The sequence below is a fragment of the Osmerus mordax genome, chromosome 28 (assembly GCF_038355195.1).
Source record: "Osmerus mordax isolate fOsmMor3 chromosome 28, fOsmMor3.pri, whole genome shotgun sequence".
In the NCBI taxonomy this organism is placed as follows: Eukaryota; Metazoa; Chordata; class Actinopteri; order Osmeriformes; family Osmeridae; genus Osmerus; species Osmerus mordax.
In genome coordinates this window covers 2,840,756-2,867,669 of record NC_090077.1, presented here as the reverse complement: position 1 = coordinate 2,867,669, position 26,914 = coordinate 2,840,756, and the positions used below count along the sequence as shown (strand labels likewise).

Genomic DNA, 26,914 nt, shown 5'->3' with positions numbered 1-26,914 from the left:
ATAATCGAGGTTGTGTGCAGCAAAATGGAGGGCAGCATCATCTCAAAGTACGTAGTATACCCAAGACTGAGAAGTAGTGTACATTGTATCCCCAAAACCCCACTCCACACCCAGACTGTTGTAACAAGCAGGGTCACAAAGGAACCATGACAGAACACAAACATCTCTTCTGGCTGAGGGGAAGTTCTCGTGCTACCCTGCATGATAGTGTCATGGTCTACTTTAGAGTTGAACTTTGTGCGGGAGAAGAGAGATTGTACACGCAACGCTTGCACACTGTGTTTCTCTTTATAACATCCGTACAAAACGTAAGCTTAGCAGTACAGGTTGAATGTATGGCGCTCAAGAAACACACACCGTTAACACAAAAACATTGTCCTTGCAATTCTCACTCTCTCATCCATCATTGACACACAGTCAGTTGATTTTACATTAGGAGGTACAGCACAGGGGAGCAGAGAGGAATGCCAGGCTGGTTAGAAGTTTTCACCCAAAACTGTGTGTGCATTAGTGTGTATGTGTGTGTGCATTAGTGTGTATGTGTGAGTGCATTAGTGTGTGTGTGCGTCCACCAACAATTCCTCTCCTTTCCCCCCCACCCCCACAATTAGAAAGGTAGTTATGGAAACGACACTGAAGCCAAAACATACATCTTTCCCCCTCAGATAAAAGTGTCTAGATAAAGTGTCTACATGCTGAGAGGACCAGAGCCCTACTGTAGTGAAGTTTAAACTCTCTCAGTACAAAACTAGCTTTGTTGTCCTGTTACCATGTACTTTTTCAAATCACCAAAAGATACAAATATAACATTTCATGATTACACATACTAACATATAATATACAGTCTGGCTGATAATCAATTCAGCAGTATTTTTGTTCTCTATGATCAGGAAAGAAAATAATTGAGAAATGTTGTCTTACGGCAATGCTTGCGTGACTATAACCAACAACCCTGCACTGACAGACAGATTGATACATTTACCACAGACACCGAACTGAAAAAAATACAATTTAAAAGAGTAAACTAGATAAAATGATCTTGTCCCAAATTCTATACTGCCCTCTGGCTTATACCGAAGCACTTCCGGGTTAAGAGGCAAGTGGTCCCACAAGATAACCATTCCTGAAATGCAACCCGAAAAAGGAAAGAATGTTCCTCCTCTTCCGTTGTGCCCCAGTGAGGTGAGAGGGTAAAGTGTCTATGCGGAGGTCGCCCTGGCATGCAGGGCCCCGGTAGCTAGCAGGATACAGGACAAGCTGAGCCGCCAGATGTCTTCCCTCACTTCTGTCATCCAAAAGGCCGAGATATTCAGGGGGGAAAAAAGGCACCATGCACATGTATACAACCCGGGCAGGAAGAGGATGGAGAAAATAGGCAAACAGATGACGTAAAAACAAACAACAGCAGCAGCAGAATTCCCATCGGCTCAAAAGGTCGAAGGTTAAGGCTTCTGTTTTCAAATTCTCCAACAGACTCTTCTGTTTTAAGGCGTCCTCTGCGAGAGGGAACAAATACACAAATTCATCAGAATTACCGCAATTACAGTCAAACCTGACTTGACCGATGAAGAGAGACTGGATGGAGAGAGAACTCACCTGTTCCTTCACACTTAGCTGTCGTTGTCATACTGACTCAAGCGCTTCTTCGATTTCAGCTCCCTCAGCCACTGCGGTGAAGCCTCCTCTCTAAGACGAATCCAAACAGACAGAGGCTTAGCACGGCCGAATCAATCATTACTGGCTTATTTGTTTAGCAGCTAGAAATACGGGCTGGTACGCTCGAGGGCTGGGGGAAAGGGGCGAGCTTTCTCCGGTGTTTTCTCTCTCTCACCCGTTCTCTTTCCCCCCAGCAGGGGGCAGCACGCGGGAGGCCCGGGGGAGGAAGGGAGATTTAGGAGAGCGAGACAGCTGGGAGGGAGAAGAGGCGAGGCCGTCTGTCTGATTGTCGGAGTCGCCTCTCTTCTTCAGCTGGGCCTGGGGAACAGAGGAGGATGACGTCACTGCAAACGTGACACCAAAACAAACTATTTCAGCCCGCTTCTCGCCACTCTCTGGAGGTCTCACCTTGAGAGCGAAGGGGTCCATCCCAGGGAAGAGGGGGACTCTCTGGGGCTGGGAGGCAGCCGGCCGGGGGTCTGCTGCCCTGGCCTGCTCCTCTGAGTCCGAGTCCTCCTGCTTGGCCTGAACCTTCTCCTCTGAGAGGACGACCAACAAAACAACATTTTTCATTTCTCAGTGCCTTCCTAGTGAGATCAGGCTCGGTGTCAGACAGACCTGTATGTACCAGCTAGCGTTAAGAGTTAAGAGTTCTGACCTGTGGAGTCGCGGTAGCGCCAGTCCTCTCCAGAGCCAGCCTGGCCCTCGGGGAGCCCAGCCAGGGCGGCACTCTGCCTGGCCGCCCTGGTCGGCCGGGAGCGAGGACCCCGCTTCTTACTCAGCTGGGCCCTGGAGCGCAGGGCGCTGGAGTCCAGCAGGCTGGTGGAGGCCTGGCACACACGAGAAAACACACCAGTTATCAAGCGATAGGTAAATAAAAACCTATATAGTTACTGAGATCTGAGTGTTTTTCGATGTCTGTTTAGCGGCGGTCAAGCCAAGTTGACCTCAGGGAAGGGGAGCTGCTGGATCTCAGGCTGAAGCGGAGACAGGCCGTCTGGGGTGTCGAGGTCGCTGGGTGGCGCCTGTTCGCCCAGCGTGTGGGGCGGGGTTGCTTTCCCAGGCGATGGGCTCAGGTTGCCTTCCGAGGTGGGCGTGGCTGGAGTCAGGCTGCAGGAACAGGGGCCAGACAAGGTCGTCGCAACGATCAGGAGAGTAACCACAACATTACTGAGAAAAACTGGAAACACTGCTCAACAGGAAGAGACCGGCAACACAGCGATGGCTGCGTGTGAGTCATCATCTTGTCGGGTCATGTCAGGTTTTTACCGTTTGTGTGATGTGTGTGAGAGTGCGTGTTTGTGTGTTGGGGGGGGCTAATGAAACGACACTACAAAACAAACATGACTGAACAAGCTACACACTGTACTGAACGACAGACTTTACAGAGAAAACTGCTGGGTTGTCATCAACCATGTTGGAACAACAACTCTAAAAAGATATCCACGCACAGCGACGGGCTTCTTGTGGGTTTCCTTGAGGAAATATATATATTTTTTAATCCCACTGTGTGACCTTGCTGTGTTTTACTGTGATATTCTCCCCTGACCAGAGGAGGGCAGTAGCAGGCAGCAGAGAGACAGAGAGAGATAGAGGGAGAGAGAGGGAGAGATAGACAGAGAGAGAGAGGTATAGAGAGAGATATGACCAGGGCCATTTTGACCGGCAACGTAAAGACAGTTGCTCTCTCTGCCTCAGGGCTGTGGCCTCAGGGCTGTGGCCTCAGGGCTGTGGCCTCAGGGCTGTGGCCTCAGGGCTGTGGCCTCAGGGCTGTGGCCTCAGGGCTGTGGCCTCAGGGCTGTGGCCTCAGCGCTGTGGCCTCAGCGCTGTGGCCTCAGGGCTGTGGCCTCAGGGCTGTGGCCTCAGGGCTGAGGCCTCAGGGCTGTGGCCTCAGCCCTGCCATTGTGACGATGCTGCCACCTCTACAGGAAGTACCCAGTCACACTCCTCCCCACAGTGAGCATCTAACCACACAACACTCCAAGTTCCTCTAAGCTAACATGATGTCGGTGTGCGGTAGGTGTGTTCCCGGTGTAATCCAGATCTGGAACAGTGTGGGGGACTATGAGAGGCTGGCGTCTGAGGCTAGCTCACCGCTCTAACAGACAGTGACTTTGACTAAAGGTCAGTGCTGCTTCAGGAAGGAAGGAGATCGTCTCCCTGACAGAACCTATCGATCCTCCTGGTGTTCGGTTACGGATCAAACCCTGGATGACTCAGGACGGGGGGAGGAAGTCTGAATCAGCAGGACTTAGGGGGGGGGCCGTGTGTGTGTGTGTGTGTACCTGTCGTCGGTGCGCAGGCCTGTCTCCCAGGTGCCGTACTGACTGTCTGTCTCATGGACCAGCGTGTCGGTGTCCCTACCCTCTTCGTCACCGCCGACACCTTGCTTCTGCGCCTCCTGAGAGAGAGAGAGAAAAACAGGGATATAAAAGGGTCTGAGTAAAAAACTAAACTAAAGGTTGACGTTGTCACCCGAGGTGCCACAAGGGGACAAAAAAAAAACCCCAGACAGGATCCCCCAGTAGCAGGCGCTCCTCATTGGTCATTCAGGGTACGGCGTTCCCTGAAGACTCCCGGCACCCAAACTGCCAGCGTGTCGCACGCACAGACAGCAGGGGCAGCTGAGCGCGCTCCAGATAGCGCTGGTATTGTGTGGAGGAGGACGCACAGTGACCGGCAGCACCGGCTGACGGGGATAATGAAAGGTAATGGGGATGATCTCACAGGGCCAGCGCCGGGTAAACGAGGGCGTGCGTGTGTTTGCCGACTACTGAACCGTGCCTCTTTTAATGAGGCTGCCACAGAGGGTGCACTGTCCTGCAACCCCTCCCCGCTCCTGAGCACGCACAAACGCCCGCGCACGGGCGCACACGCGCGCGCGCGTTAGACGCCACGGGCACAACAAGGGCATCCAGCTGCCCATACTTCGTGCGAGATCGTTTATTGACCTTCTCTGTGTGATACGAAAGAAAGAGAGAGACCTTAAAACACCAGCACAGGATATCATTCATCATCGATGCATTTCCTGACAGGAAGAGAAAGTCATGGCCTGGCCGGTGAGAACCAGCCCTCGCTGCACATGAGAAAGCACTTGAAATCAAGAACATTCTCCAGCCCAAGGCTCCAAAGCCCCCCTAAATATCAACGGCACTTCACATCACAGGGTCACACACTTAGACCGCCAGGGTCTTATGGGGAACAGGCTCCCATGTTCAGATACTAACAAGCGTGACACGACAAGGGTGCGACACGTGTGTCCCATGATCCCGGGCCAGAGCTGGTTGGGGTGCTGAGGGAGGGGCCCTGCGGTGGCTGTGGGGCTCACTCTAACCTCCACACGATTGGTTGGGAGAGCTTGAACAAGACACGGAACAGGAAAAGAGTCAGAGGAGATGGGAGACACGGAGGGTTGAGGACAGCGACTGAAAAAAAAAATCGACCACCATTTCTCAGTCTCGCCTTTAAAACTTCCCCTCCCCCCCTGCCAAAAAACTGCAGTTTTTATTAATTAATTAAATCTCCGACGGGTAAGGGCACCGTTCATGCACGGGCTACTTGCTACTGACAGGACTAAGCGTGTAAATCTCTGATAATCTGAATTCCTCAAACACCTTTCGACTGTGTACATGATTGATTTAACTGCAGCACACCCAAACACGCCCTCACTAGAGCCCGAGGCTACCATGTTACCTCTCAAGCAAACAATAGTAGTCAGTGAGATAGGAACACTGGGCCACCTATCAAGAGCTGAGAGGCCCATGTTGACAGAGTGAGGGCGTGGGCCCTGTTATCGACAAGGCCCACGGATATATACGGAAAGGGCTGGAAACCAATCTGGCCAGTAAGGTTATACTCCTTTGTTGTTGTGATAGAGCAGCGAGCCGGGCCGAGTTTTCCTTAATATCATTAGCGATAGGCCAGCCTTCACTCAGAGGACAGGAAGGGTGCGTCGGAAGGGAAATGACAGAACAATGAGCGGATGAATGGAAGGAGGGAGGAGAGAAAGGGGCTGATCGCCGGGGGTGCTGACTGACAATCAGACACGTTAGAACGCGGAGGAGCCAGGAGCCAGGAAAGTTCCGACCGCAAAGTGGAGGACCTGCCCTTAAACACCTTGAAAGTATCTCTCCTTGAAAGTACATCAAACACCGTCAACAACCCCAGGAGTGTGCAGCCCCACATCCACCACAGACAGAGCGATGCTCGCGTCAGGATCAGGCACCGCTGGCTGTACTGCGGGCTAGTGTTTACATAAAATAACCGTGTCAGTTGAGGAAGTGGGGGTTACGATCACGTGACTCTCTCTGCTGACTGAGGAGAACGGTGGGCCAGTGCTCTCCCCCCCCCCCCCCCCCCCCCTCAGCCCTGGGAAGAGAGGAGGGCTCAGCTGGAACTACCAACATATGGGCCCTGCTGTCTGGAAGCAGAGAACACAGGCCAGGCTGTTAGTGCAGGTACAATGAACACGACAGGACTAAACACACGTCTACAGAGCTAGGTCCCTGCCACTGCCCTCCACCCTCCCCACAACCACCCAGGTAGAGCTTTAGCCCGGGCTGGACGGTAACAATATCCAAACGTCATACCAAACTACAGCTCCCATGAGCGCTCGTTTCCTGACAATAACAAAAGCAACTGGGCCCGGCACTTACAAAAACAGCCAGGTCTGATGGAAACTGGGAAGGACATTGTTATTCTTGATTTACCTAAGATTAACATACATGTAGGGCTCAGGGCTGGAAAAAGTGCATGTAGAACATGCAGGGCAGAACAGAATGTCGATAAACACAACCTGACTCGGCTTAAGAACCTTAAGACCTGTGCACTCAACAGAAGGGGAGGGCTTTGAGACCAGGGGAGGACAGGGCTAACCGACGACCAGAATTGGGGGTGAGGGGTGGAGGTTGCGAGGCACTGGGGTCATCCCTGGGGTCATCCCTGGGTGGGGGTGGCGGGGCTGCACCAGCTGGCCCTCAAGACGGGCCAACGACCGCAGGCTAGTAAACAAACACACGTCCTCCCTCAGTCTCTCCAAATGATCACGCACAAACACAAGCCTTCTTCTGCATCGCTTGGCAATGAAAAAATCAAATTTAAATCCTGCAAACCCACTGCAGAAACTAGATAATGATAACAGGACTTGGGAAATTAATGACCCTGACCGCTGTGGGCAGTTTAGCACATATGGACTCATGTCCTGAACTATCTCCTGGACTATGACCTGTCAGGGAGAGACACAGAGAGGGGGGTAGCCAATGCTCCACTAGCTTTCTGGCCTCAGTCCACCTCATCCTGCCTATCTCTGTGGCCTCAGGGGCCTGTCCACTCAACGCTTCCTCAGACTAAAATGCCAGAGTTGAGAGACAGGAGAGGGGACAAGGCAGGTCGACTGCAGCCCACGGAGGTGAGCTGAGCCTGGGCAGAGAGGCCGAGGGGCCGGGAGGTTGGAGCTCCGGGAACGCAAACAACAACCAGGTCAGGACGGTGTCAGGGATGTTCTGAGACACGGTCACCGTGCGACACACCCCTGCAGGCAGACGCCGTCAGCATCAGCACAGACACAAAGACGTTTACTGCAGCATGATGACACACAGCAGGAAGCCTGGACAGGCTCGGTGTTTTGAAAACCGACCGATCGAGAGGACGCAGCTGTAGCGAAGCATCGCTTGAATGGGTGGAGCCCAAGGCACGTCAGCACACCTGTGCGTGCGTACACACGTGTGTGCGTGTGTGTGTGTAGATACGAGCGTGCGCCTTACAGCCGTCGGGGTGTTGGGCGCCGTGGTGCGTCTCCGTAGCGACAGGCGTTGCTGGCTGCGGAGGGAGAACCTGCGGAAGGAGTCTCGGCTCCGCGAGGCCAGGGAGCGTAGGGAGGCGGCCCTCTTGAAGCCCCCCGCGTCCCCCTCCTCGCCCCGGCCCCCGCGCTCCACCGCGCCGGACACCAGGCTCAGCGCCCCCTGCAAGGAGCGACGCACGTTGCCCACCCAGCCGGACACCTGAGTCTGGGCCACGGACAGCTTGTCCCCCAGGTATTCCATCACTGCTCGGGGAGTTCCAGATCAGAAGTGGGGCTGGTTCAGATCCGGTCCCGGTGCGCTTGGTTCACTGGTGATCTGTTGCCAGGTGGCAGTCCAGGGGAGAGTGTCCTAGATTCTACTTAGGTGCATTGCTGGGTCAATGCTGCAGTAAGGACAGTGTGTGTGCGAGAGTGCGCGCGCATGTGTGTGTGTATGTGAGAGACACGGTGTAGGAAGCTCTCAGGCAGGGCTGCAGCACAGCTCAGCTTGGCCTCTGCCTTCGGGGCTCTGTCCTGGATCACTGTCCTTCAAAGTCTCTCTCGGGAAGCCCTCCTGCAGCCAGGTCCTTCTGGAACCTTCCGGGCTCCATTTTGGTCCACTGTGGGAAGGGCTCCTAGATGTGGGCGAGCTCACCGAATGCTCTCTCTCTCTCGTTCCGCGAGATGCCTATTTCCATACGCATGAGGAAGAGCACGACACGCTTGACATATTTGCCGACGGACAAACAAAAACAGTGTGTGTGTGATCTGCCAACTGTTCAGGAGGATTAAGGGACCACTGTAGTTATGTGACAGGACATATATGGCTCTGTCCGCAAACAGGTTCCTCTAGATCAACACAAAGCAGTAAATCAACAGGTTGTATGACTCACACGACGGTGAAACGTGCGTCTAAATGGTCAGCAAGACGTCTGTTCCTACAGATTCAAATGTCATCTTCTGTGATGAAATGTTGTTTTTTTTTAAATGACGACAACCCTACGCAGCATAAAAGACAGTTTGAAGTGCGTTTACTTCCCAGATCCTGTGATCAGATCCTTCCGGAATCCTCTTGCCTCTGACTCGCAGTGCTCACCAAAAAAAAACTGACAGCGGCTCTCCTGACCTGCTACTGTCCCTCTGACATCACGTTCACAGATTCCCAGAACCAAGGTCCAGTTAGTCTACTCCTCCCTGGCGTCCTCCACGTCCCTCCTCCTGTCTGGCTCTCTTCCCCGCGACCGTCGCTTGTGGGAGGCAAACTTCTCTGTCCAGAACAGCCCAGAAGGACTGCGGGAGGGAGGCAGAGAACTCGCTACGGCAGCAGAGCAGAGCAGAGCAGCGGAGACTGTGAGGTCATATCCAGTGGAGCAAAAGAGAGAGAGAGAGAGACGGAGAAACATCAACGCCCTCCGTGCCCCCCACCCCCCCCCACCCCCCTCTTCCCTTCCCCCTTGCAGGTACGGGCAGGTAGAAGAAGAAATGCGTCAGGCCCCCGCGCTCTCGATCCCCAGTCCTGTAGGACTCGCGCTCAAGGAGAAACAGAGTGGGAGAGAGGGAGGGCCGAGCAGAAGCAGGGAGAGAGGGAGGAGTGGAGCGGGGGAGCGAGGGGGAGGGCTCTGAGTTGCAGTGCAGGGAGGGGAGGGTGATATATGTTCTGCGGTCCTGTGTCGCCCCTGCCTGTTTGTGCTTGCAGTGCGAGAGAGAGAATTCTCTCAGGCATAGTCAGCACAGGTGTGTATATGTGTGTGTGTGTGTGTGTGTGTGTGTGTAATAGACATTACATTTAGTCATTTAGCAGACGCTCTCACTCTAATAGAGGGATGAAGGGGATATGAACTGAGACTGGAATGAAAGTACGGTCATGGGTGAATGTTTATGTTATTGAGGCAATACCTTCAAATAGATATGGAATGTGCAGAGTGAGAGAGAGCGAGCAAGAGAGAGAGCAAGAGAGAGAGAGAGGAGGAAACAGGTGTGGCCGTCAGAGAGAACAGGGATTGTGTGGTTGCCGGCCACTCTGTCAGCATTGTGAGCTCACAGCTTAGCGGAGGAATCACAACGCTCAAGCAAGTTGGTTTGCATGAGCCAGGGAGATATTTGGCTAAGCAAAGAACAGGGCCGGCCTTTCCCTCTCCTTTACAGAGCCTTTCGGATCAACAAGCAATCTCACAGAGCGCTGCCTGCATGCACGGAAAGGTAACAATGGCACCTCAAAAAACGTTTCAGTGGAAAACTCCTCTCAGAGCACTGAGAGAACTGGGACACGACCTGGAAGCAAGCCGCTGCCCACACACGCCCCCTGGTGGTCGCCTGGCAACAACACTGACGCCAACCGAAGCAGAGCGTGTGTGTTTCTGAGGAAACCTGGACGTGGCACTATGTGACCGAGCCGGCCCTCGTCACAGACGCCCAACCCAGATACGGCCCTCTGAGACATGCATGCACACCAGGACACTACCAAGCAACCGTACAAAAGGAGGGAGGCATTCAACACTCGGTAGAAGTACAGCCCCACAGAAGGCGTGGTATAGACAGATAAAAGGTACTGGGTACCAGGAAATTATTCAAAGCTAGCTTGCACAGGAAGGGCAAGGGTGACATCATGACCATGTCGCCCTTGACTCACAAGACGTTTCATACGTCGCAATTAAAACCAATGCAAATCTTGGATTCAATCTTACCAGACTCCCCTTCAATTCATAGAATAAGGTGCCGTTCTGAGTCCTGATCTAAAGTCACTTACCCATCGCCTGGGGAAATAGGCCAAACAGGAGCACCACATGAAGACCTCCATCCATCCGCCTGAGGCTTCTGTCCCTGCTTCTCCTCTGTTCTCTCTGAGCAGGGCATTACTAAGGATGGTATCATACAACTATGACCTCACATGGGGGAATCGACAGGAAGTGAGCTCACCCGGTGCATCTCCATGGGCCAAAAGACATTTACCAGCAAACACTGTCTTCCAACACTGATCAACAACTCAATCAATTCTGATTCGAAATCTATACAAATGATTGACAATAGGTAGGACATTAGACATACAGAATGGGTAGTCCTTCAACCAATATGCATCCCGATAAGCCGTTTTATACACTTAAATCATGTAACGTGGAAAGAAGGTGTCCTGTCAATAATGCATACTCAATTAGAGTAGTCTTTGTCTAAAATTACAATGAACACTGGCCACTAGAGGGCGACCACGGCACATCCACATCCTGCCAGAAATGGCCCGCCCTCCTCTCAAGAAACCACTTCACTTGTAAATCTTACAGATAAATGGGACTCGTGTACACGGAAAAACATTTTCCCTTTCACCCGCAGGCCACTGAGGTGGACGAGGGGGACCCTCTCCTCGTCAGAACATTTGCTTAGTCTCTGGCGTGCTAGTGTTTGTTCTCCTCTGGTTGAAGTATTTGTTCTCCTCTGGTTGAAGAATCCTGCCGAGTAAGCGAGGGTAAGGAACACAAACACGGAACCCTCTAGACATTTCTCTAGTCGGGAGAAATGTCAATATGTTAAAAGGACAACTTCAACTGCACTGCTTTACCGAAGCCATACGGTGTGCTGTCAAAATGAGTAGCACATTACTCCTTATTTCCCTAATACAAGCCTGAATTACAGGCCTGAGAATATGTTTGGGCTCTTGGCCAACCAATGCTTGGTGAGGTGAGGGGGTTGTGTAAAGTGAGTGAGACCATGCCATTAACATTACTCATCTAGTCCGAACTCCCTCCTGACTGTCACACTCAGCAGTTCCAGTTGCCTGACGACATTCTTTCTCCACCCTACTAACACACACATACCTTTTCTTCCAAAACACCCTCCAGCCCACACAACCAGCCCTGACATCAGTTAACAGTTGCTAACATAGAATTAGGTGGCAGTACTATTATGTAGCATGGCTTAATCTTTGAAACCCATCCATTTGACTTACCGGTGTGGGTGTGGGTGTGTGTGTCGGGGAGAGAGCAGGATGACTCACCCAGTCCTGGTCGCCCCTCTCTCTGTGTGCGCTCCGGCTCCTCATCCTGAGGAGGGAGCCCTCCAGCGTGCTGGTGGCCGGGGTGGAGCGCCGCGACACGCTGCGAGACCTCATCCTGTTCAGCTCCTGTCACACGGGACGGATGACGTCAACACAAGGTCTGACAGGCGGCATGCAGTGTGTAGGGTCCTCACATGTTTCTATCAGGGGGGTGGTTCTCTTACCTGGGAACCCTGGGATCTCCTCTGGCTTCTGGTCTCCATCCCTCCGAGTTGGTGGGGCCCAGCCTCCAAGGAGGACCAGGGATCCAGGCTCCCGGCTGGAGATCCAGACAGGCTGGTGTCTCTCACGGGGTGGGGGGCTGAGGGCTGTGGTTCGCCGGGCACGGCCGCCCAGCGTCTCTCTGGGACCAGGCAGGACGCCGCGGCCCTCTCCTCCTGCCTGAGGAGGAGCTGCTCCAGGCTGGGCTTGTTGGCGGGCTTCCTGGGGGCCTCTGGTCCAGCCAGGGGACTTCCCACTACCTCCCCTGGTCTACGTTCCCAGGGATCCTGCTGGGAGGAAGCCCGCACTGGACTGGGCCGCCTCACGACCCCCTCGGGCGCCATCCTGACACCCCCTTCTCTGTCTGCGGTGTTGAGGTTGGATCTGAGCCCACTCCCGCGTTCTGTTCCTTGGTTCCCAGCAACAGGGTACACCTCTTTCGTGGGTGACAACTGAGCCTGGGACCTAAATGAGTCAATGTCCAATATGGCAGGCCGGTACTCCTCCTCTGACCTGGGAGAGGGCCTCCTCCACCTGGATGATGGGTCACTGGAGTAGGGGGCGTTCGGGGAGAATGGGTCGTCCCGGGTCACCGAGTCGAGATCCAGAACTTTGGGTCGGAGGGGAGAGGAGTCGGCCCTCTCCTGGTCCTCCCTCTTCTGCCTGTCCTTCATCCTCTGGCGTTCCACTTCCTGTTGCGTGACGACCCGTCTCATCTTCTCCGCGTCGTCTCTCTCCATCTTCTCTCGCAGCCTCTGCATCTCCAGGTCGGCCACCTGCTGTCTCTGGGCCGCCGCTTGCTTCTGTTTCTCAAACTCCAGCAGCTGCCTCCGTTCCATCTCGTTCCTCCTCTCCAGCTCCTCCGCCCTCTGTCTCTCCTTCTCGCTCTCCCTCTGTCTCACCCGCTGCCTGTCCAGCTCCTGCCGTTCCGAATCCAACTGCTTCTGTCTCTCCAGATCTCGCTGGAGTTGCCTCTCCACCTCCTTCTGCCTCTCCACCTCCAGCTGCCTCAGTCTCTCCTTCTCCCTCTCTTGTTGTCGTTCTCTTTCCCGCTCCAGTTCTCTCTGTCGGTTCACTTCCTGTTGTATGGCCACCTGTCTCATTTTTTCAGCCTCTTCTCTCTCTGCCTTTTCTCTCAGTCTCTGCTTCTCTAGCTCTACAAGTTGCTGTCTTTCTCGCTCCACTTGTTTCTGTCTTTCGTACTCCTGAAGTTGTCTTCTCTCCTGTTCCTTTACTCTCTCAAACTCCTCCAATCTCTGTTGCTCTCTCTGCATCGCCAACTTCTGTCTCTCTTTCTCCACCTCCTTCTGCCTCTCTACCTCCAGCTGCCTCTGTCTCTCCTTATCCACCTCCTTCTGCCTCTCTACCTCCAGCTGCTTCAGTCTCTCCTTCTCCCTCTCTTGTTGTCGTTCTCTTTCCCGCTCCAGTTCTCTCTGTCGGTTCACTTCCTGTTGTATGGCCATCTGTCTCACTTTTTCAGCCTCTTCTCTCTCTGCCTTTTCTCTCAGTCTCTGCTTCTCTAGCTCTACAAGTTGCTGTCTTTCTCGCTCCACTTGTTTCTGTCTTTCGTACTCCTGAAGTTGTCTTCTCTCCTGTTCCTTTGCCCTCTCCAACTCTCTCTGCGTCGCCAACTTCTGTCTCTCCATTTCCAGCTGCCTCTCCTTCTCCACCTCATTCTGCCTCTCTAGCTCTCGTTGCCTCTCTCGTTCCACCTCTCTCTGCCTCTCTCTTTCCACCTCTCTCTGCCTCTCTCGTTCCACCTCTCTCTGCCTCTCTCTTTCCACCTCTCGCTGCCTCTCTCGTTCCACCTCTCTCTGCCTCTCTCTTTCCACCTCTCGCTGCCTCTCTCGTTCCACCTCTCTCTGTCTCTCTGTCTCCAGCTCCTGCTGCTTGTGTAGCTCTTGTTGTCTCTCGAAAGCACGTTGTCTATCTCTTTCCATCTCTCTCTGTCTTTGCCTCTCCAACTCCTTCTGTCTTTCTCTTTCCAGTTCTTTCTGATTCTCCCTCTCCATCTTCTGGGAAAATTCCACCTGCCTCTCCATTTCCAACTGCCTCTGGGCCAACTGCCTCTGGGCCTCCCTGTCCTCATCCTGTACTTTACTTTGCAGGCTTTTCCCCAAAGCATCGTCCAGAGGAGAAGTCCTGTGCAGTGGCAGGACCTTGCCTTGCGAGCCCCACTGTCCAGACTTCACAGAGTAGTCATCAAAGGGCACTTCCAAGTCCCCTCTCTCTGCTCTGTCTTCTCCCAGGGAAACCACCTCTTGGGCCTGACCGGTCAGAGCAAAGTACGTGGCCCTGGGCTTGGCCGGAAGCTCATTTGCCTCCAGCATTTTCAACCGTTTCGGCGCCGCGACCTCCTCCCTCTCCTTCTCTCTCCTTATCTCCCTATCGACATCCATTTGCATCTGCCTTTCCACCTCTCTCTGCGTCTCCCACTCCTCCTCCGGTTTTCCTCCCTTCCCCATCTGTCTCTCCAGTTTCGCTCGTCGCCTCCTTTCCTCCTCCGCCTCCCTCTCCAGGTCTGCGGGGTTCCACTTCTGCAGGGCCCCGACCCTCAGGTAGCGTGGTTGCTTCTCCGCTCCTCCTCCTCCTCCTCCGCTGGCTGGAAAGAAGACCCCCTGGCCCTGAGGAGGCTGGTCTTCGGCAGGTTCAGCCCTGGCCGCTCTGTCAGAGCGTCTTCTCAGGGTCATGGCTTTGTCCTCCAGCTGGGCCGAGGGGACGCTCTCGCTCACCGCCCTGCTCTCCCCTACGGACGGCACCGTGTCGTAGGAGTGCTCCACCCGCAGCGGGCTGGAGGGAGACACGGGCTCGCGGTAGGTGGCCGTGACCAGGTTCCCCTCGTTCTCCTCCTCCCGTTGCTTCAGGGAAAGGCTCCGCCTGGGCAGGGCCTGGCCCCGGCCCTGGTCCTCATCCAACACCAGCACGCTGTGCCTCTCCACCACGTTCTCGAATAGGGCCGCCCTCACGGTCTGCACCCCACCGCCGAGGCTCCTATCCTGGGCCCCGCTCTCCAGCGGCCGCCCTGCTGCTGGATCAGAGGCGGGCTCCGGGGGACGCTCCGGAGGGCCTCGGCTGTCCTCCTCCACCTTCCCTTGGTCCCTGAAGCTGGCAGAGTCCTCACCCTGAGAAGAGGAGGATTTGAATTTAAATTAGCAACCGTAGCACCCCAGCTCCAGTCACGGATTTGTAACTTGTAATATGTAATTCATGTGACGGCAACGTAATTATAACTATTAATGTGTGTTAGGACAAATTATAGTCTATTCATCTAATATGACCATGACTGGATTTGTTTTCTTTCTCTAATGAAGTACAGCTAGCTGGATTTGGTAGAATGGACAGAGATAAAACAAGTCCACATCACAATGCTGAGAGACAGAGGAAGTCAAGTGCCTCAGTGAAGAGAGCAGAATCCACTCCTCTTTGTTGGCCTCATAACAGAGGGCGTGGTGCTGAGGAGGTAATCAAAGCCTCCCGTGTTGACCTTTTCCCAGTGATCTACTCCCCGTGTGTTTCACAACCGGCGCAGCCACCACAGGTGGATGACTAATGCTCCGTCTAAGGTTTCACAGCTTTGTAGCTTTGTGCCAGGAGACGCTCTTTTTCTCTCCCATGCTCTCATTTCCCTGTTATGTTTTGCCCTAATAGAACGCCGACCTGGGGCCAGAGAAAATGTTTTTGGCCTCGCTAATGGCTTGATTACTTATCTTTTCCCTCCACCTACCAGGAAACTGGTTGGTGACTTGAAGTAGTTAACAGCTGCATCAACCGACATGTCCAAAACTTTAACTTTTCCAGAACAAAACAAGGAAAGCAGAACAAGACAAGATGGCACACATATACAATTCCACCCTCTCTCTCTTTCTTTGTGTTGTTGTATCTGTAAACTCAACGCCTCTTTACACTCCAGACACTGTCTTTATCCCGGTACCCATGAGGGCGCTGGAAGGCTAGGGTCACGCTGTAACTATACCAAAGCATCTCAGCTACTTTCATCTCGGACGCATCTCGAACCTCTCTTACCCTCCTCTGAGGATCAATGTCACTCTCAAGGCGGTCTGTCGCCTCACTGAGGGAGGGACTGCCAAGCTCTGGGGACCTGTCAGAGGTAAACCTGATGGAGAGACACAAACAGCACACAAGACAAGACAATGGGAGTCATATAGGGACATGGACAAAGACAGACACGATGAGCGGCGATCAGGGCTAACCTTTTAGTCAGGTCGAGGGGCAAAGGTCGTGGCCTAAGTGACAGTTTAGGAGATGGGGTCTGAGCCGGGGGCGTGTCTTCAGTGAGCTGCTTGATTCGCTGTTTGATACCGAGCGGCACTTCCACCTCTGGGATTGGCTGCGCTGGGGAGCGAGGTTCCGGCGCTTGGCCAATGGCGCGTCCCCCCGGAGAGGAGGAGGAGTCCAGGAGGAGGCTGATCCGTCGCTTGATACTCCCCCCGCCGCTCCTCACTTCCTCCTTCTCGTCGTTGCCCTCTTCCTTGGTCTTTTCGCTCCCTCGTCTGGAGATGCTGGGCTTCGGCTTGCCCTCCGGCCCCTGCGGTGCACCCCCCGCCCCCTCTGGGCCCTTCTCCCTCTCTCTCCTCCGTGGCGGAACGCCCTCTTCTGGGGTGTTCTCCTTGCTGTCTGTGTCGGTGGGTCGGCGGTGCAGAGACAAGCCAATAGACTCAAACCTGGAGGTGAGGTCTGCTGAGAGGGGCCGCCTGACAGACCACTGGGAGGCAGGGCTGGGCGCCTCGGTCTCAGTTGGGGAGGGCAGGAATATTGCCGACACGGGTCTGGGCCTGGAGCTGCGGGGGTGAGGTCTGAGTGCGACACCAACCTCAGTTGCTACTTCCAACTTCCTCTCCTCTTCCTCTTGTCCCATCTGATTCAGGAAGCCCATGGACTTGGCTCTCGTCATGGAGGTTCCGCCAGGCCTTGCGGTGGAGGATGTTTTACCCCGCTCCATGTCCTGCTTGGTACTTCCAGACCATTCCGCAGATTGGGGTTTCTTGTAGCCCCTGGAGGGGGACGTACCTGCGGTGTTGGCTGTGTGACGTCCAGCTGGTGGGGGGGGAGCAGGTTTGCTCGGGTCTCCGAGCGTCAGAGGAGGGGCGGGTTTAAAGGGCTGGGCCACAGGCTTGCTGGTTTGTCCAGCGCTCAGCTTCGGGGAGGCCTTGAAGGTGGTCGGCGCCTGACGCCCGGGGTTGGTCGACACCGGCCTGTGTTTGCCGGTCACACCGGGCTGCTCTGGCTTGGGAACGACAGGGGGGTCAGGCTTGTAGGAAGTCGGTCGGTTGGGCTCCGGCCGTGGCTTTGTGTGAGGCTTGGGAGCAAGAATGGGCCGGACAGTTGGGTTTCTCTCCACGGAGAAAGGCTTGGGAGTAAGCCGGGGTTTGGGAGCAGGGACAGGCTTGCCCGGCTCTGGAGAGATAATGAGGGAACCCTGGGGGCTGGATGAGCCTTCCACAAGGCTCTTGTTGCTGGAGTCGACCAGGGGGCTGAGATGCAGCCTTCCCCCCACACCTGTCCTCCCCACCTCCCCAGTCTGAACCTCCACCTGGGCAGCCATTCTCTTCGATTGCACCTAGGGGGAGAGAAACAACAGACTTCAAAACAGATCTAAAACACGGATCTAAAAAACACACGTTTAGCGAACAATAGGTGCGAGGCATAACAGAAGAAGCATTATAGAAGGCTACTTCCTCTAACTGTGAACTTTGTCTTGGGAGCGTCATACACCCACACGTGTGGCTCCGTAAGTAGATAAGGCTATAAATCACTACGCCAGGCCTTACTCAGGCATAGCTGGGAAGATCGATCACGTGAAGGGAGGGGGGGGACGGGGGGGGTTCAGCTTAAAAAGCGAAAGAATGCTTGTGCTTCTCTCCAACAGTTACTCTGCCATGACTCGAATTGCGAAACATGGTCCGCCAGAAAAACAGGCCGGTTGCAAGGAGGTGCCCTGCTTTGTGTAGTTACATTCTTATACTTAGTGACATAATACAGGAAAAGGCCTATGGCACTTTGAGGGAAATTCCATTTAAATCATTCGAGTAATTAGATCCACTCCTCCATTCAGGGAAAAGTAACCTTCCAACATTTGCAGTCTCATTCACCTGAATAAATTGCAAAGTGAACAATCCTATATATCCGTATAGCAGAACCAGAGGAATTCTTTTTTTCTTTCTTTTTTTACTGCCAGGCCTCTAAGAGACTCTCTCCTCAGATCTTTTAATGTATCCCACATGCCCTCCTCTCGACACACTATTAGCATCAGCTTCCTTCCAGTGAGAGAAGCATTACTGCTTGTCAGTGCAATTACCTAATTCTGCATTGACTGCAGTTATTGTGGGCAACCTTATAACTCACCTAACAGGCTGTCAACCGTCTGCAGTGGAGCCCTGGTTTCTGTGGTAACCATGCAGTGATGTCATATCAAACAAGAGCTAGGAAGGAGCAGGTTGAGCCTGGAGAAAGAACAGAAATGTGTCAACACAAAGAGCTTGTATAGTAAATTATAACAATATGGACTCATGCTTCGGTAATATACGTATTTCCAGACAGACTTCCATTCGGAAACTGGGCTTGTTTTCGTTGACAAAGACTGAAAAGATTGCACAAACAGAGACACACCCAAACAACATCTATAGATATCCAAAGCAAGGATGAAAACACATGATGCACTCTTTCATTACATGAAACAGAAAGGGAAGACGAACCAAGAAAAACTTAAAGATATGAGCTAGGAAGTAGGGTTAGATAACTTGAGGCATCAGTTGTTGACAGGAAATGGTTCAGAAAAGTCGGAATGTTGAAAATTCACTCTAGAAGGAAAGTTCATCAGCACAGCAGGAACTGGAAAAAGGTTTGCTTGGGCTAAACTGATCAAACGCAGTTTAATGCATTCAAAAATGCATTCAAAACCTTGCAAATGTGTTTAAAAAAAGGTTTCAAGCTGGAGTCTTTTCAGACAATCCTTCCAGCCACCCTCCTTCAATCTCAGTCTGTGCTCAGTAGGTAATGGTTATTAAAGGACTAAACACGCTATTGTGTGTGTGTGTGTGTGTTTACAGTCCCTTTGGTGGACTAGACTTGACTGCTGACACTTGAGATGAGTAATTTAGCAATTTGAATGTCACATAATGGGCAACACTAATGCAAATATATCTACCCTAATCACCGAGTGTCTCAAGAATGCTTTGAAAATATATGCATTAACAGGACTAGCTCACTGGCTGTCACCGCCAATGAATGATTTTGCCCAACAACCAAAAAACATGTAGTGCGTACCTTGTTGGATCACACAATAAAGCTGGTTAACTATTAGAAATTAAGGCTGACAGTAAAACCAGTAATAGGGCTTACGTAGTTTGTCTTCTTAGCTTTTTTAGTATGTTACTGTTGGCCATGCCAATGCGTCAGTCTGGTTTAGCCAGTTTTGAAAAGAAAAAAGAAGAAAAAAACTATTAAGCAGACTACCAAACAGTTGGAGTACAAAGGCACAGTTCATTCATTTGACAAACTAGTTTTGTAGTACGGGAATAGTACTCCAGCTAGTACAGTTTGTCTGACTAGTTAACTTACATTTGAAACCATACACAAACAAACGGACAGGTTATCTAGCTAGCATGCTAGTCACTTGCTAATTTATTGCTGCTGCTTGCTTGCTTGTTTTCATTTCTCCTGGTAGCTTCAGTTGTAGCACTATCTACCTAGCTTGTTTTTAAAACAATGCAATGCTGTTGGGACCTAACTAGCACTTTGTCGTAGGTGTAGTTAATTGTTCAATGATTCACAAACCACAGTAGGGTTATGATATGGGCTTGAGAAACTGAATATGTAAACATGTAAACTGCTTACAGTAATAGTCTTGAGCGATATATACTAGTACGTGAATCGATGTTCTTGTTGTGTCTTGATGATATTCAAATAGAATACAAATAATTCAAAATCATCAAAGCAACGTGTCCGATGTTTATAAATAAATGTAGGCTACTAGCTTAATAGCCCAGACTAACTTTAACTTTGTTGTGTAAGTTACCTTTGCAACCACATACAGCGATTTTAGCGTTATCAAGCTATTGAGAAGAAATACAAATGGCAAACTTGCTACCTAACTATAAGCTAGTTAGTGCTAACACTATAACCAGCTAACGCGTTAGACCCGATTGCTAGGGTCCCGACAAGCTAGCAATTCTCATCTTTCAGTCGTTATTGACATACGAACGAGTTGTAAGTATTACATCTCGAAAAAGCATATATATTTACTGAATAAATAAAGTTGAGTACGACATCCACCTGTCTAATTTATCCATCCCCCTCACCATTTCTTACCTTGTCTTCGATTTGACTTAGATCTCGATGGTTAACAGCAACAGACGGATGGACAATCAACAGTGGTCAACCTGTTGTTGCTAAATCGCTATCTTGCTGCTAGTAGCAAACATAGCAGGTATGCTAGCCTATGTATAGATCAGCAGCTAGGTAGCCAACTTACTGTGCCAACGAGACCATTGTAGTCCTGCTGGCTTGATTGATGTAGTTGACTGCTTTCGTGACTAGACTAGCTAGCTCTCTCTCTCTCTCTAGCTAGTAGTTAGTCATTGGGCACTCAAAACGGTGGATTTGCTGTTTTGGAAAAGGCATAGGATGTACAGAGCGTGACTGCCTCTATGTGGTGAGTTTTACCATTACTTGAGATTCCTAAACACATCAGACAACTTGAGTTTGTGCATGTTCCTTTATTGATTTCAATGTCAAGCTAGATGACATTAACATTTGCATGTTTACTATAAACAATCAAAATTAAAGAACCCTCAAATCTATTGTATCTTTACATCCCACTTTTTTTACTCCGTGTATAGCAAGCAATCAAAAGTTTCTCTAGCTTAACAAAAACATTTGCAACACTGCTTCGAAATCAGGGGTTAAGTGCCAATGTAACAAATTCATTTCAAAACCTGTTCAGCAAAATGGGAAAACAAGAAGAGATGAAAGCTGCATATTCATGGTGTGATTGATGAACCCGACAGAATACTGGAGTAATCTCTTCCACCACAGCAAGGCTTGTCATTTTAATACTATAACTTTACTCAGCATTTCCTCCAACTGATATGAGCTCATTACAGATCTCGTTTCAAAAACCTTTTCATCTGTCATGTTTATAGTGAAGTGAAATAAAATGCCACAACCTGCTGGCTTCCTTAAAATGGCAGTCCTATACCTCAGCTTAATGGACTTGCATTGAATTTGTATTGATCATATTCAGGGCAGACATTGCATAGACTGGGTATGAATCTCAGGACAGGGTCTGAAGGGTGTATGTGCAGCTGGCTGACTGCTACCCCAAACAATGTATCCCTTAAACCTATTCAATTCTACTTAACTCTAAAAACAAATGCCTGTTCGGTCAAATCCCTAATATGCTATTCTAGCTGTTAACCAACTACTTCTCAGGATGAGTGACAAAACCTCCCAGTAAAACAGTTATGAGACCAATAAAGTTAGCAACAAAAAACACTCCAGTTAACGCTTTGTAAAGATATGGGCTAGAATATGACCCTTCCAACTATTCCAACTGTAAGCATGAACATTTTACTTTTTAACGCAAAAATTGAATGATTTACTGTGCCAGGGAAAGGGAAGTAAAGTAAATGACTGTGATTAAGCAGCATTGACTGTATCTACAACTTTTTTTACTAATTGCATTCTGCAATTTTAAATGAAGGTACATTAAAAAGGGAGGCAGTGAGAGTAGAAGATCGATTCAATCAATCAATTAAAATGGTGGGGTGGGCTGGGCTGGTGGTATTTAACTTCAGTGTTGTCTACTTTGTATGAACCATGGAGGTGCTGAACAAAAGCTTCTGTTTCTTTTTCTTCTTCTTGCCCCCGTTCTCCACTGAAACAGAGAGAGAGCCAGGAGATGTAAATGCAGTAATTTCGCCCGAAATCGAAAACGTCCACAAATACAGACTTGAAGACTAACCAGGGACGACCACCAGTGGTGGTGGTGCGCTTGGACCATGGTCCAGCTGCAGGAGCGCTTCTTCAAAGGCCTGGCTGAAAGAGTTCTGGAAACTGGGCACCGGGACTCGATCGGACCCATCGCTCTCTCCATCGCTGTCTGCCGCCGGGGGAGCAAGCAGCGTGTCTGAAGGACAGACACAAACAGTTTCAGTGTGATGGGATTGGCTATAAATCATGACTGTAATTTTGACTTTACAAGCTCATTAAGTGACAACATGGCGATGACAACAAGGATCTCACCTTTCTTTGGAGTAATCCTGGATCCAGCATCAACTCTGGCTTTCCCATCTCTCAGCATCTACAGGTGAGTATGAGGGTCAAATGACAATGAGTCATCCTTGTAAGTGTCAACTGTACTTTGGTACCAGGACTAAATGTGTCATCCTCAACTAAGCGGTTGGTACAGATTTCAGACTGGCTGCTGGTACAGACCTGAGCGAAGGACATGCAGTGCGAGTCATCCTCCAAACTACCCACAATGGGCGCTGGGCTCTGCCCATTCAGACTAGGGAACATCAAACCATCTGCAAAAACCATAGGAGCTCCATGTCAGTTCATGAGGAACAAAACGACGGAACAATCCCACACCAACGGAACAAGCTTGATGTCATCAGCTGCCAGCACCTCTGAGACTACATGTGTGTTGGATGAAAGGAACACCAGGGCAGGTCTCACCAGAGGCAGGGCTGCTGCTGAGAGGGGAAGGCGGAGCCACCAGGAACTCTGGGTACACAGGTTCACCGTAGTTAGAAGGTGGCGAACCAAAAGCCGGGAACTGCTGTAGGTTCTCCAGCCCGATGTGCACCTCGGGATCTGAGAATGACAAAACGAGGTTCGAGAGTTCCAAAACAACAGAAGGTTCAGACCCGACATTCAGTGCCGCGGACGTACGTGTAGCTACATGACATCTACTCACATTTGCCTTGCTTTTTGTTTTCCTCCATCTCAATACGCCGCTCCCTGCGTTTCTCATCCCTCGCTTTCTTCTGGCGGAGACGCTTTCTTTTCTCCAAATCATCTGAAAGCACAGAAGGATGAGGAACTGACAAAACATTGCACAAAATAAAACATCCCCCATGCAAAAATCTTCCACAGTCTACAAGATGAGTTCAAACTGACCTGCGAAGCTGTCCAGAGTTTCTTTGGACAAGACAGGGGGTTGCAGGGCCAGCTCACAGATGCTGAACTCACAGGTGAGTGGCAGGTGAGCTAGATAGCGGTGCCGACGTCGAATCTCCTGTGGGTCGAGAGCACGATTACGATCATATCAAAAAGACGACAGGATTTCGCCCTCGCCATCCTCCACAACTGAACCATTAGCGTTGGTGTAAGTCACTACTATATTAGGTCTTACGTCGGTGACGGTTTGCCCCTCGATCTCTACCACGGTGGCGGTGATGGATTTGGGGCTGGCTTCCAGGCTGCCATACTCCCGCAGCAGACAGCGCACATTCACCGGGTGCAGGAACATCTGCTGACAGTCCTCCGCTGAAGGGGAGAAGGAAAAAAAAAAAAAAACAGACAACCTCGTGAACACCTCATGACTGGGACATTGAATGTCATAGGGCGGATAGTGAGCAGTAGAACAAGGCAGCATATGAGGAGAAGCTTGTGGAGTTGGTGTTCCCATGTGCTCCAGGAGGCCATCCTACCTTGGTAGAAGTAGTAGTAGGGTCCGTGCACGGAGGTGGTTTGGGGACGCCCTGCTTCAGCCTGGCAGGAGGTATGCTCCTCAGCCGCCTGGGGATCTGGTCCCGCTTCTGGAAGGGCGTCACAGGCCTCCTCCAGAACGCTCTCCAGGACGCCGCCGCAGTGCTCGGCAGGCTCGCCGCAGTCCTGCTCAGGGTCCTCCTCTGGCATCTCTGCCACCTCATCGTCAAATGCAGAGGAGTACTGCAGCACAGGCTGGAGGGGAACAAGGAGGGTTCAATGGGGCCTCGGTCGTGGGAGGGCCGGTTTTCAGCTTGATAACGGTTCCCAAGTGCATCGACTTGAGACGGGGAGCTGCTACACTGACCTTGGTACTGCTGACGGTGGTCACCACGTCATCCACAGGGGAGGGGGAGTCCGCCAGGGTGAGCCTCGACAGGTCAAGGCCGTCACCTGCACATGCCTTCTGGTGCTTCAGCAGAGCCTCCTCTCGCTCCTGGGAAGGAGAGCGTCAATGTCTCTGACCGGCCCGTTGTTATAGCTGCCCACGGTAGTTCACGGGGTGTAGAAATTCTTACCTGCAGGTGGCACAGGGCACTCTGGATGAAGCAGGCCTGGGCGCCTTCCTCCTGGCTGAGCTGGGCCTGCAGAGCAGACTTCTCCTCTGCAACCAGGCCCAGCACCTGCTCTGAAGAGGCCAGCAGCAGCTTGGAGTACGGGCTGAGGCGCAGATCTGTCAACACAACAATACGCCCGTCAATATGTAACATGCGTATATCAATGTCTTTACCCGACAACACGTATAACACAGACGAGTTTTCCTTCAAATCCTTTACCTCCGAAGCAAATGGGCTCCTCCACTTTCACCCACTCAGAGCTTGGCATTGCCACAAGAGCCCCTTTCTCTCTTCTCATCAGGCGCATGGTGATGAGGTCACCAACAGCATACTGCCTTGTCTCCATGGCCACCACACTGCAAAAATAAGATAAGAGTTTGTACTTTCCCATTTTCATCCGTTTCATATTCTCTACATCAACAGCATATCACTGTTACTGTCACTGTTACTAAGACAACGTAGCTCTTAACGTTTCCCTCTAACCTCTTGAGGTCTGCCGTGTTCACAGACTCGTAGCAGATGGGACACTTGGCCCAGCTCTTGTCACTGAGAGACAGGTAGTGCAGCATGCACGGCCAGCAGAAGATGTGGCCACAGCGCGTGATGTGGGCCGCCACGGGAGCGTACAGGCAGATGGGGCAGGAGGGCACCTCGTGGCTGTAAATGCGCTGAAAGTCAGAGTCAGATGGGGTGTCAGGTGGCTGAGCGGTTAGGGAATCGGGCTATTAATCAGGAGGTTGCCGGTTCGATTCCAGGCCGTGCAAAATGACGTTATGTCCTTGGGCAAGGCACTTCACCCTACTTGCCTCGGGGAGAAGGTCCCTGTACTTACTGTAAGTCGCTCTGGATAAGAGCGTCTGCTAAATGACTAAATGTAAAATGTAATGAAACAGGACCACACAACAACAACAATTTGAATCAAAGCGTTACAGATCAGCTTACAGCTGAGACGACACAGAGAACAGGGTGAATATGAGCTTTTTTGAAAGGGATTCAACTCACCACTTGCTGCACACAGTCCCAGTTGACCAGAGTATCTGGATCAGTGAAGTGAGCCTTATAGTCTTGGTCATCAGTCACCACAAATTGACAGCTACGAAAAAAAAAAAGGAAAAGCAAAAAGTACATCTCTTAGTTCATTGTTCAACTACTACTTGGCGTGTACCTTTGGATAGGAAGGAGAACTCACTTGGCCTGCAAGAAAAGCTCCTTGTTGAAGGGCTTGTGCTTGTGTCCCCACTTGTTGCGGCGGCCCCAGCCGGAGTGGCTGTCTCCACCCAGGCCACCATGGCCCCCGCGGGGCTCAAAAGTGAAGTTGAGCAGGTGGTTCAGGCTGATCTTTTTAGGTCCAGCAAATTGAGCCGGGCTAAACTCCGCCCGGCGTGTCTCTGCTACCTATAAAAAGACAAAAGGTGTTATGCTCTGAAGAAGGACGTCTTAGCATGCTGCAAAGAATCAAACCTGTGAAATCTGGAATCCTGTCTGACCGTACTATTTCAGCTTTTAATTACTGTTAATGTGATTTGGTAGGTTGTATATAAAGCGTCTTTAAATTCTAATTCACATAGTTCTTCCTGTTGTGGACTCTCACCTCTTCGCGTCTTCCTCCACCTGCATCGCCATACTGTCTCCCTGCACCTCTCTGAGGGGGTCTCTTGTCAAAATTTTTGCTTTTCTGTGAATTGGTGCGGCGCGGGCCAGGGAAGGTGTCACTTTTAGGAAAGGAGGGCTCTCGCTTACGGCTGCAGCGCTTAGAACCCCCATTATTCTTACCATCTGGGGAGAAAAACCGTGACAAGACTTGTTACTTTAGTGTGATTACCACTAGTGTTCCGACTTAATACCGCTAAACCAACTTAAGATTTTCAAATAGACCAACCTAATCTTGAATTGTTTGAATTGACATTTGCATGTCTCCCATTTTGTTTCAACGATTGCAAAAAATATAATTTGATGCTGATATGGACTGTACCCTGCCTCCGTGCTTATCAGTACAAGCCAGATTAGAGTGCATGAACTCAGCCAGGGCAACAATTTATAATTTGGTTTAGTCGTCAACTGCCACCACCTTAATTGTTTAATTCGACAAGATCCCAGCTGAATTAAATGTGTGCAAACTAGTGACAATGTTAATATATTCTTCTAAACTGTTTGAATTATCTGACAGCTACGTCATGCATTTTAAGTAAACAAACCATACTAGGCCTTGGAGCAGGCCATACAATGTGTTTGTCAAAGCAACAACTCGGGTCATTTGAGCAATACGACTGCGCATTGTTGAGTAGCTAACAAGCTACATACTTTGATAGGGGTGATTACTTATTAACTGGGTTGATAGTTTTACCTGTTTTGGGTTTAGATTCGCCTGGTGGAGGGCCGGTGGAACTCGTACGGGGCGGAACCTTGTTGTTGGCATTGCTGTTTGGATTCTTCTCCATGGTTGTCTCCTTGCTGTAAGAGGATCTGAGGCCGAGCTCCTGGGAGAGAGCTTCCGAGCTCTCTAGCATCAATTGGTAAAAAGAAAAATGTGAGCGGGTAGTCGCAAGTGCGGGTCAGGCGGCAAAGGCCCTGATTCATTTCTGTCAAACACGGAGACTCCATCACGGCGACATCTTGACAACAAAACAAACCGAGAAAAATAGAGACACAGTTCAGGCGTCTCAGTAATGGAGGCTTTGAAATAGGAGAGAACGAATGCTCACACAACGGGGCCCAGACCCCAAAAATCTGAGCTTTTCTAGCCGTTGGAAACTTATGGCCCCAACAAAGGCGTTAGACGTCCTCCAATTTGCGGAAAACGTCCGGTTTTATTAGGGTTTTCCCCTAAAAAAATAATTCTAAAGACGAGCTACAACTAATGGCGACGGGTCGCCAGTCAGGAACCTCAGAGACCCGGATGCAACTTCGTGTTTCAACTATTTTGTAACGACATCTCGCAAGGAA

General features: G+C 51.1%; 2 protein-coding genes across 4 annotated transcripts; both read right to left on the bottom strand.

The window, feature by feature from the left end:
* Window positions 1-274: 274 nt before the first annotated feature.
* si:ch73-138n13.1 (plectin) lies at window positions 275-20,237 on the bottom strand. 3 transcript variants are annotated; one of them, XM_067231248.1, is made up of 14 exons: window positions 20,010-20,237; window positions 18,045-18,142; window positions 15,893-17,259; window positions 15,705-15,795; window positions 13,049-14,803; window positions 11,645-13,000; window positions 11,421-11,546; window positions 3,942-4,057; window positions 2,604-2,766; window positions 2,315-2,486; window positions 2,065-2,195; window positions 1,832-1,974; window positions 1,597-1,686; window positions 275-1,496 (listed from the first exon to the last, which is right to left on the bottom strand). In XM_067231248.1, the coding sequence occupies exons 3-13, from the start codon at window positions 17,242-17,244 to the stop codon at window positions 1,611-1,613; spliced, it is 5,481 nt and encodes a 1,826-aa protein (XP_067087349.1). In that variant the 5' UTR covers window positions 17,245-17,259; window positions 18,045-18,142; window positions 20,010-20,237; the 3' UTR covers window positions 275-1,496; window positions 1,597-1,610. The 3 variants fall into 3 exon arrangements, with proteins under 3 accessions (XP_067087349.1, XP_067087347.1, XP_067087348.1); XM_067231246.1 differs by having other exon boundaries at window positions 11,645-14,803; XM_067231247.1 differs by having other exon boundaries at window positions 11,645-14,803; window positions 20,173-20,221.
* A 163-nt stretch (window positions 20,238-20,400) lies between these two features.
* On the bottom strand, window positions 20,401-26,852 carry rnf10 (ring finger protein 10). The gene is made up of 17 exons (XM_067231434.1): window positions 26,316-26,852; window positions 25,563-25,747; window positions 25,161-25,366; window positions 24,974-25,064; window positions 24,455-24,639; window positions 24,191-24,327; window positions 23,933-24,087; window positions 23,722-23,850; window positions 23,357-23,609; window positions 23,059-23,192; window positions 22,824-22,941; window positions 22,621-22,722; window positions 22,380-22,517; window positions 22,137-22,228; window positions 21,945-22,002; window positions 21,664-21,828; window positions 20,401-21,576 (listed from the first exon to the last, which is right to left on the bottom strand). The coding sequence occupies exons 1-17, from the start codon at window positions 26,476-26,478 to the stop codon at window positions 21,503-21,505; spliced, it is 2,385 nt and encodes a 794-aa protein (XP_067087535.1). The 5' UTR covers window positions 26,479-26,852; the 3' UTR covers window positions 20,401-21,502.
* Window positions 26,853-26,914: the final 62 nt, after the last annotated feature.